Genomic DNA, 10,746 nt, shown 5'->3' with positions numbered 1-10,746 from the left:
TTCGATTTAGATGGTTTATGTTCCTCAGGAAAGGTCCCTCAATAGACTGGAAGAACTTGAGAAAGAGTGAGTACATTGAATTAAAATGCAGACACTCAGAAACTGGTGTCAGGGGCACAATTTAGCCATAATATCCTTTTTGGAAGTGGGGGATTGCTGGACAACAGGAGTATCAGAATCACTTGTTCCAAGGCTACGTGTGATAGTTGAGATCAATTCCGGAGTCCTGTGAAGAATACCAAGAACATAAGGGGTGTCTGGGTGGCTAAGTTGGTTGAGCGTCCGACTCTTGATTTCTGCTCACAGCTTGTGAGTTCAAGCCCCGTGGCAGGCTCTGTGTTGATGGTGTGGAGCCTGCTTGGGATTCTCTCACTCCTTCTCTCTGCCCCACTCCCCACTTGTGCTCTCTTTCAAAATAAATAAACTTTAAAAAAAGAAGAAGAAGAATTTAAAACAATCTAAGCTCAAAGACTACATTCCCTTTCCCTCTGGAGTCCCAGGAGAGAAAAATATTATAGAGAGAGGCTGAATGCTGGCCTAAGAAAAATGGAAGAGTTTCTGGACTTTTCTTCAGCACTGGGGCAAAGTCATGCTCTGTGGCCACACCCACTTACAGATGAAAATGGGATCAAGAGTTGGGGGCAATTTGACTCAACTTGAAAAAAAAGGAGCAGCCTCTGAGAGTTTCTCCTCATTCTCAGGGCACTGCCTATGACGTATCCTGAACACAGCATCCTTATTGAATGCTCCCAAACTTATGTTGCAGTGAAATGAATTATATCCCAAGAAGGAAGAAGGAAACAGAAATACCACCTGTTGGCTGAGGTCCCTGTCGTCCTGAAATGAAAGTAAGAGGGGAAGATGAATTTGGTCACTGAGAGAGTAAAGAGTGACAACACGTGAGAAAATTAACCAAATGTTTGCACTGTGGCCCCCGTGTCACCGGGAATGAAAGCAGGGCCCGCTCTGTGGGTGTGAGTCTACCCCAGGCTTCAAAGAACACCCTGCAGAATAGGGTGACCAGCAGCCTCAGGTATCTTACTGGGTCAGATCTCGGTCTAGCTGTCTTCCTCCCTACAGGCTGTCTTTGCCTTAACAGAATCTGATTTCAGTGGCCTCTTTTGCTCTGTTGTTTTGTTTTTCTGTCACAACTTCATGACTGAAGAAGAGGGGAGTGAGACAGTGGAAAGACAGTAGCAACTACTTTCAAGAAGTTTCTTACCTCACCGGCTTCTAAAACGGAGAAGGAGGCTCACTCCGAGGGCCACGAGCCCTAGCACGAAGCCTCCGACTCCAGCCAGCATCTTGCTCCGGGCAGAATCAGACTGCGCCTCTGAGAAGAACGAACTCAGGGTCAGCCCCGTCTTCACCTGCCACAACCCCAAGGCCTTGTCTGATGCCTGGACCCTGATCTAATGCACCGTGGAGAGAAAAGGAAGAGGATAAGGCCAAGCTTGGAGCCACTATGGAGTAGGAGCAGATGTGGACAGCACGCTAATGTTTTGGGCCTCAGAGTGATGACCTCCACAGGAGGCAAACGCTGGTTTTATTCAGCCCATTAAGTCCGAGCCTATGGGACTGAATGGAGACAGAAGAGAGAGGCAGTTCCCATGTGTGAGGGCCAGTCATGAATGCAATTGCCTTTCTGAGTTTTTGCTTTGACAAGGAGAGATCCTTTAGACCTGCCCAGGGCAGGATACATGTGTGCTCGAATCGCCAGATCTTTACTGCTCCAGCAAAGATGGCGGTTAGGTTGATGAGGAACAATACGGGGTGGTGTGACCCCAATGTATAGTGAGTGACACAAGACAGAATGAGAAGCCCTCAGAGCCTGGAGTTCAGGGAGCAACTCACTCCACTCCACGGTGACAGGACTGTCCAGGCTGGGGTGCTCCACCTGGCAGGTGTAGACATCTCCCTCCTGGGGGGTCATTTCCAGCATCACCAGCATCTGGAAGGTCCAGTCTCCATTATGGATCGGGTTAGTGGATAAAACCCCAGCTGTTTCCTCCTGTCCATTCAGAAACCAGCGGACTTGAATGTGGCCGGGATAGAAATCTGACACATGGCAAACAAGCAGGTTGTGGTGCTGCAGGTGCCCCTTCTTGGAGGGGGAGACGTTCACGTTAGGCTGGACTAGGAGGGGACAAGAATCTTGTTATGACAGCTGAGACCACCAAAAACAGTGCATTTAGCGATTTTTTTTTTTTTTTTTTTGCCAAAATGACTTCTTAGATGTTAAACGTGAATCATATCTATTAAGGTATTTAGAGGCAGAAGATGGAGCACATAGTAGGAAAAACAGAATGAAACATTCAGTTGTTCTAAGAATGACCTTGTCATACCCAATAAAGAAAGAGCAAAGAAGAACAGGAGAGGGTCAAAGTTGGTGCTAACACTTTTGCTGGAAATGTAAGAGACAGTAACTAATATTTTTTGATCAGAAATGTTTGAACAGGCTATGCCTTGAATTTACATTTTCTCATCTTGTTCAAAAGGATGTATAATGCTGTCAAATATTATCTCGGAATCAGGATATGGTCAGTCAATAGATTTCCTTTGATCTTGCAGTTTGATATTTTCATTAAAAAAAAAAGTCTGTAGCCAGATCCACAAACCTAGTGTTCTTCGCTCTTTCGTGTTTGATTAGCAGGGAGTCTGGCCCTTTCCGCACTGATCTTGGCTCCTGTGCACCGTGATGGGCTCTGAGCCCGGGTGGGGTGGCCTCCCCGGGGCGGAGGGGGGGTGTCCCCTCTCCTCTGCTGCCCAAGCCCACCCCTTCCAGAGTCGTCACCTTCCCACCCGCCCGTCACCTCTGCACTGCAGCGTGAAACCCTCGTCCAGCTCGAAGTTGTGCTTGCACACCGTGTCCACGGCGCTCCGTCTCAGCTCCGGGAACTCCTTCTGGATGTTCCAGTTCTTGGCAGTTTCTCGGCCCAGCTCAGACTCCGCCACAAACACCCCCGCAGCGCTGTCACTGTTAAACTGGACGAACAGCTCTCTGTTATACACGTATTGTTCCAGGAAGCGGTGTGTCCCGTTCAACTCGTAGCAGACACTCCGCCTCTGGTAGAGGTAAAGCTCTATGAGGAGTAGACTATGATATAGTAGACTAATATCAGAATGGATAGCTGAGTGTGATAACGAATAGGGGGGTGAGGAAGCATTTCTTGAGCAAATTTGAATCACAAGGCAAAAATAGAATGAAAGGAATGACATTAAATTTCAATACTTCTGTTAAGCAAAGTGCACCACTAAGAAGTTACTAGGGAATAGGAATAGACTTGCCATGCCTACAATTGACATGGGACTCATATCTAAAATATATAAGCAACTCCTAAAACACAAGCAAAATAAAGGACTGTGATAGAGAAGTAGGTAAGGAGCGGGATGGGGATTTGTAGGAGAGGAAACTTGCAAGGCAGACTGCGGCTCATCAGTGGAAAGAAAATCGAAAATTCAGAAGGAAATGAGACTGAAGTCTATCAGACTCAGAACAATTAGAGAGTTGGATAGTTCCAAACTGGTGCCTGGGGGTATGGAGAAAACTCACATATTGCTTGATGGAGTGTAGCTGCCTCAGATGGTCAGAATAGCACTCAAGGGACACTCGGTCAAATCGAAGAGATGTATGTCATATGACACAGCACTCCCACAACTTGTTAGACATCAAAAATGTTCACACAGGCCCATAAAGGGACAGCTAGGGGCTGCTGCTGGCTGTGGCAGTATTTGTGAAACTGAGGAGTTGGCAGAAATCAGTCGGTGTGATCATCCCTGGGACAGCAAATACCTAAACTGTTGTCATGTGCACCGTGGAATATTATGCAACCCTTAGAAGAAACCAAATGATTGTACTCTTCACTCCCTTGTCAGATCTTATGGTTATTATGCTGAGTGACAGAAAAAGAAAACAATATACTTTATAACATTGTGTAGGAATGTTAAAAATATAGACACATGGGGGGCGCCTGGGTGGCTCAGTCAGTTAAGCCTCCGACTTCGGCTCAGGTCATGATCTCACGGTCCGTGAGTTCGAGCCCCGCGTCGGGCTCTGTGCTGACAGCTCAGAGCCTGGAGCCCGTTTCAGATTCTGTGTCTCCCTCTCTCTCTGCCCCTCTCCTGTTCATGCTCTGTCTCCCTCTGTCTCAAAAATAAACATTAAAAATATATATATATATATAGACACATGAGAAATACATATTTGAAAGAATGCATAGGAACAAAAACTATGTAGGAAACCCATTAGAATGGGTGGGTGTGGGGTGCCTGAGTGGCTCAGTCGGTTAAGTATTTGACTCTGGATTTCAGCTCAGGTCATGGTCTTGTGGTTCATGAGTTCGAGCCCCATGTGGGGATCTGTGCTGACAGCTCAGAGCCTGTTTGGGATTCTCTCTCTCCCTCGCTTTCTGCCCTTCTCCCACTCTTGCTTACTCTCTCTCTCAAAAGAAATAAATAAACTTAAAAAAAAAGAATGGGTGAGTGCATTCTCTGTGTGTTTTAGAATCTTATCACAATGATCACATTAGGGACACTCAGACAATGTGATTTTTTTCCCATGTCTTATCCTGTTCTTTACACTTGAACATTTTAAAGCAAGTTACTCTTTTGTTTGTATCTGTATACAGCATCTAACCTTAGTCTTAGTAAATACTTATGAATCAGAGAATGGGCAGATAATTGATTTTGTTTTTTAAAATATGTTTCCAGCTTTATTGACATATATTTGATGATAAAAAAACCACATAGGGGTGCCTGGGTGGCTCAATCGGTTGAACGTCCGACTCTTGATTTCGGCTCAGGTCATGATCCCAAGGTTGTGGGATCAAGCCCCACCGGCCTCCAGGCTGAACATGGAGCTTGCTTGGGATTCTCTCTCTCTCTCTCTCTCTCTCTCTTTCTCAATCCACCTCCTCTCCCCCTCTCCCCCTCTCCCCCACTTGTGCATGCTTTCTCTCTCTCTAAAATTTAAAAAATCATGATAAAGCCTGATGGCCTGATACACGTGTACATTTTGAAATAGTCACAAGCCAAATGGCATATTCACCATCTTATGCAGTTACCAGTTACCTTTTTTTCTTTTTTTTTTGTAGTGAAACACTCAAGATCTACCTTCTTAAATTTCCAGTACACAATATGATACTGTCAACTATAGACACATTGCTGTACATAGTTCTCTAGAACTTAACTCATCTTGCATAACTGAAACTTAGTACTCCTTGCAAAATACCTCCCCATTTTCACCTCCCCTAACCCCTGGTAACCACTTCTATGGATTTGACTATTTTAGATTTCACATACAAGTAAGATCATGCAGTATTTGTCTTTCTACATCCGGCCTGTTTCACTGAGCGTAATGTCCTACAGATTCAGCCATGTTGTTGCAAATGTCAGGATTTCCTTCTTGTTAGAGGCTGAAGAGTATTTCGCTGTGTGTATATGCCACATTTTCTTTATTCATTCATCTGTCCATGGACATTTAAGTTGTGTCCGTATGTTGGCTATGTGAATAATGCTGAAGTGAACATGGAAGTGCAGATATCTCTTCAAAATCCAGATTTCATTTCTTTTCTGGGTATACCCAGAAGTGGGATTGTTGGATCTTGGATCATATGGTAGTTCTAATTTTACTTATTTGCTTACTTAATTACTTAATTAATTTAGAGAGCAAGAGAGTGTGAGCAGGAGAGAGGGCAGAGGGGGAGAGAGAGAAAATCTTAAGCAGGCTCCATACTCACCGGACTCTGGGATCATGACCTGAGTTGAAATCAAGAGTCGGACACTCAACCAATGGAGCCACCCATGCACTCCTATTTTTAATTTTTTTGAGGAGCCTCCATACTGTTTTCCATAATGGCTGCACCAACTTATATCCCCACCAGCAGTGTGCAGGGTTCTCTTTTCTCCACATCCTAGAATCATTAATCTTCTTCCATCTTTTGATACTAGCCATTCTACCAGGTGTGAGATGGTATCTTATGGTGGTTTTGATTTGCATTTCCCTGATAATTAGTAAAGTTGAGTACTTTTTCATATACATGTTGGCTAACCGTATGTCTTCTTTGGAGAAATGTCTATTCAGGTCCTTTGCTGGTTTTTTAATCAGTTTTTTGTTTGTTTGTTTGTTTTCTATTGAGTTACATGAGTTCCTGTACTTTGAAAATAAATTTAGTAAGTTGCTTGTTAGTTTAATGCAATTTTGTTTGTCTGTTTTTGCTTGTTGCCGGTACTTTTGATGTCATGTCCAAAAAATCATTGCTCAAACCAATGTCAAGAAGGTTTTCCTGTATGTTTTCTTCCAGAAGTTTTATAATTTCAGATTTTACATTTAAGTCTTTAATCATTTTGAGTTGATTTTTATATATGGTGTGAGATAAGCATCCTATTTTATTATTATGCATGTGGATATCCAGTTTCCTCAGTATCATTTATTGAAGACTATCTTTTCCCCATTGTATGTTCTTGGCATTCTTGTTGAGTATAAGTTGACTGTAGATGTGTGGATTTATTTCTGGGCCATTATGGTCCACTGCTCTATATGTCTGTATTTATGTCAGTATCATACTGTTTTTTTTTTAAACTTTATTCATTTATTTTGAGAGAGAGAGAGAGAACAAGGGAGGGGCAGAGAGAGGGAGAGAGAGAATCCTAAGCGCTAACAGCACAAAGTGCGACATGGGGCTGAAACCCACAAACCCTAAGATCATGACCTGAGCTGAAATTAAGAGTTGGATGCTTAACCGACTGAGCCACCCAGGCACCTTAGATTATACTGTTTAAAAAAAAAAATTTTTTTAACGTTTATTTATTTTTGAGACAGAGACAGAGCATGAATGGGGGAGGGTCAGAGAGAGGGAGACACAGAATCTGAAACAGGTTCCAGGCTCTGAGCTGTCAGCACAGAGCCCGACGCAGGGTTCGAACTCACAGACCGCGAGATCATGACCTGAGCCAAAGTCGGACGCTTAACCGACTGAGCCACCCAGGTGCCCCATAGATTATACTGTTTTAATCACTGTAGCTTTGTAATATATTTTGAAATCAGGAAATGTGATGCTTTGTTCTTCTTGCTCAGGATTGCTTTGATCATTCAGGATCTTTTGTGATTCCATATGAATTTTAGAGTTATTTTGTTCTATTTCCATCAAGAATATTATTGGGGTTTTGAAAAGGATGGCATGGAATCTGTAGATCATTTCGGGTACTATGAATATTCTTCCAGTCCAGTCTTTTTTGATTTCTTTTGCCAATGTTTTGTAATTTCCAATGTACATGTCTTTCACCTCTTTGGTAAAGTTTATTCCTAAGTATTTTACACTTTTGGTTGCTATTGTGAGTGTGATTGTTTTCTAAACTTCTATTCAGACAGTTCATTGTCTGCGTATAGAAAGGTGATTGATGTTTGTATGTTAACATCTTGCAACTTTACTGAATTTTTTGAAAAGTTCTAATTTTTTTTTGTTTTTTGAGTCTTTGGGGTTTTCTGTCTATATGAGCTTGTCATCCACAAACAGAGATAATTCTACTTCTCTGTTTCTGGTTCGGATATCTTTTATGTCTTTTTCTTGTCTAATTGTTCTGGCCAGGACTTCCATAACTATGTTGCAAAGAAGCGGCAAGAGTGGATATCCTTGCCTTGAACCAGATCTTGGAAAACTCTCAGTTTTTCTCCATTGATAAGGTAGGCTGTGGGCTTTTCATATATGACCTTTACTGTGTTGAGTTTGAGTTCCCTCTATACTTATTTTGTTGAGAATCTAATTGTGAATGGGTGCCAAACTTTCTCAAATGTTTTTTCTGTGGCTGTTGAGATGATCATGTATTGTTTTTCCTTTTTGTTTTATTAATGTGGTGTATTGCACTGATTGATTTGTTTATGTTCAACTATCCTTGCATCCCAGGGATGTGTCCCACTTAGTCATGGTATATAATTCCTTTAGTATGCTGTTGAATATGGTTTGCTTGTATTCTTTTGAGGATCTTTAAAACATGTTTACATATTTATTTATTTATTTTAAGAAAGAGAGAGAGAGTATGAGCATGTAGGGAGAGGGGTAGAGAGAGAAGGAGAAAGAGAGAATCCCAGTCAGGCTCTGTGCTGTCAGTGCAGAGCCAAACACGGAACTCAAGCCCACCAACCATGAGATCATGACCTGAGCCAAAACCAAGAGTTGGATGCTTAACCCATTGAGCCACCCAGGTGCCCCTCTTTTGAGGATCTTGAATATATATTCATTATGGATATTGGCCTGCAGTTTTCTTTTCTTGCGTTGTCTTTGTCTGGTTTTGTTATCAGCATAATGCTGGTCAGCAAAGAGTTGATTATACATTACTGGCTGCCTGGAATCTAACTGGGGGTCCACAATTGTCTATTGAAGGAGTCTTTAAATTGCAGCTTCTCTATGTGACTTAAAATGTATCATCAATGGAAACTCCAGAATGAATTTATGGCACAACTTCCCAGACCACAGAAATGAGGGCAATGCGGCACAGTGGCAGAAGTAAAGGATGTTTGAAGAGCATGTCAACACGAGGCTCACCATGTCAGTTCAGGGTTGAGCTCGGGGAGCCCAGCTCCAGATGAAGCTTCTCCTTCTGCTCAAGACCCTCTCCGAGTGGCTGTCAAGGGGCCTTAACAGGCCCTCCTAAGAGTCAGAGAAGGGTGTGTGTGTGTGGGGGGGGGGGGGGTCAGGCCATTGTCTCTGTCACTGCAGAGATGACTAGAGTTGATTTGGCTGGTCTCTTCAGAGTCCTTGTCCTTCCTCAGGGCTCCATGTGTCCCAGTTTGAAGTTGCTCAACTGGTTGCTCAGGCAGGGAGGAGGAAGAGTAGCCTCAGGAGCCACCACACAAGCCTCAGGGAGCCCCATTTGACTTTCAGTGGCTGTGCCACAGGAGCACTTCATTTCTCTCAGTCTCCTGAGCCTGTCTTCTTGCTCTATGCTCTGCCCTCTCAGCCTCTGAGCCCCTGGCCCCATCCAGTTTGGAGTCTGTGATATCTATCTTCTACCTGCCCTGCCTGCTCTCCTCCCCCACATCCAACTCCATTCCCTGTTCCACTAAGAGGTTTCCCCACCTGTTTTTCAATCAGAACACGGTTCTGCTAGTTCTCAGTAGTGGTTGCAATGCTTTCTTTTTTTATTTTTATTTTTATTTTTATTTTTTTTTTATTTTATTATTTTTTTTTTTTAATTTTTTTTTCAACGTTTATTCATTTCTGGGACACAGAGAGACAGAGCATGAACGGGGGAGGGGCAGAGAGAGAGGGAGACACAGAATCGGAAACAGGCTCCAGGCTCTGAGCCATCAGCCCAGAGCCCGACGCGGGGCTCGAACTCACGGACCGCGAGATCGTGACCTGGCTGAAGTCGGACGCTTAACCGACTGCGCCACCCAGGCGCCCCTGCTTTCTTTTTTTAAAGCAATTGACTTAAAAAAAAATTTTGATGTAGTCCCAATGGTTTGTTTTTGCTTTATTTTCCTTGCCTCAGAAGACTTCTCTAGAAAAATGCTGCTATGACTGTTGGTGGGAATGCAAACTGGTGCAGCCACTGTGGAAAACAGTATGGAGAGTGCTCAAAAAATTAAAAACAGAAATAGTAAAAAGTTAAAAATAGAAATAAGAATCTACTCATTGCATTGCTGGCTATGTACCCAAAGAATATGAAAACACTAATTCAAAAGGATATGTGCTCCCCTGTGTTTAATGCAGCATTGTTTATAATAGCCAAATTATGGAAGCAGTCCAAGTGTCCATCGATAGATGAATGGATAGAGAAGATGTGGTGTATAGATACAATGGAATGTCATTCAGCCATAAAAAAGAATGAAATCTTGCCATTTGCAATGACATGGATGGAGCTACAGTATAATGCTAAGTGAAATAAGTCAGAGAAAGACAAATACCATGTGATTTCAGTCATATATGGAATTTAAGAAACAAAACAAATAAACAAAAGGAAAAAAGAGACAAACCAAGAAATGACTCTTAACTATAGAGAACAAACGATGGTTATCAAAGGGAAGGTGGATGGGGGAAACAGGTGAAGGGGATTAAAGAGTACACTTACCTTGATGAGCACTGAATTGCTCATCATATAATTGCTGAATCACTATATTGTACACCTGAAACTAATATAACACTGTATGTTAACTGTACTGGAGTTAAAAAAAATTTTTTTTTTAAAGTAAAGCAATTGACTTTCTTTTTCCCATAATGAGATCTTATTTTCAAAGCAGACAAATGTCATACAAAGGGTCTCTCAAAACTGTCTTGTATGTGTATTTGAAAAGTATCACAGAGTTTGTAAAACTCTTGAAAACATCTGAATTTTCTAGAGTAGAGCTAGAAGAGTTCTGGCATAAAAGAAATCATCTTTTCAGAATAGGACATATTAAGACTATGTAATTACTATAGGATATAAGGAAGGCAATGTGGACAGGGCAGTAAAGATGTCCACAGACCAGCTGTGTGGCCTTGGGCAAGTAATTAACTTCTCAGAGTCTCAACTTTTTTACCTATAAAAAAGCATGTTGTTATCATTATTATTTTTTTTATCTTGAAGGACTACTTTGATTTAATTTAAAACTCAATAAAATGATATAAATAAAACCTAGAGCATAGAGTCTGGCCCTGGTCACTGGAGGCTAGAGCTCTTCCCCTTGTCAAGCTGTGATGGGGTAGATTATGGGGAGACAGAGAGAAATGAGGGAGAGAGCCTGGTTTGTTCAGAATGGCTCAAAAGGAG

The 10,746-nt window shown here is 42.4% G+C and overlaps 1 protein-coding gene across 4 annotated transcripts in view; it reads right to left on the bottom strand.

The window, feature by feature from the left end:
• LOC112862131 (HLA class II histocompatibility antigen, DP beta 1 chain) overlaps positions 1-10,746 on the bottom strand; it is a 33,362-nt gene continuing 22,616 nt past the window's right edge. The window contains exons 4-7 of one of the 4 annotated variants that reach the window (XM_086706539.1): positions 2,814-3,083; positions 1,855-2,136; positions 1,223-1,333; positions 1-226 (exon numbers count right to left, since the gene is read on the bottom strand). In XM_086706539.1, coding sequence (XP_086562665.1) covers positions 1,224-1,333; positions 1,855-2,136; positions 2,814-3,083 — 662 coding nt within the window. In that variant the 3' untranslated portion in view covers positions 1-226; position 1,223. Of the gene's footprint in view, positions 838-1,222; positions 2,137-2,813; positions 3,968-10,746 lie in introns of those variants that run through there. The other 3 variants (XM_086706538.1, XM_086706537.1, XM_086706536.1) reach the window with 3 other exon arrangements.

This window comes from Puma concolor, chromosome B2 (assembly GCF_028749965.1).
Source record: "Puma concolor isolate L17-30 chromosome B2, mPumCon1.1.hap2, whole genome shotgun sequence".
NCBI lineage: Eukaryota > Metazoa > Chordata > Mammalia > Carnivora > Felidae > Puma > Puma concolor.
This window is presented reverse-complemented; position numbering and strand designations above follow the sequence as displayed.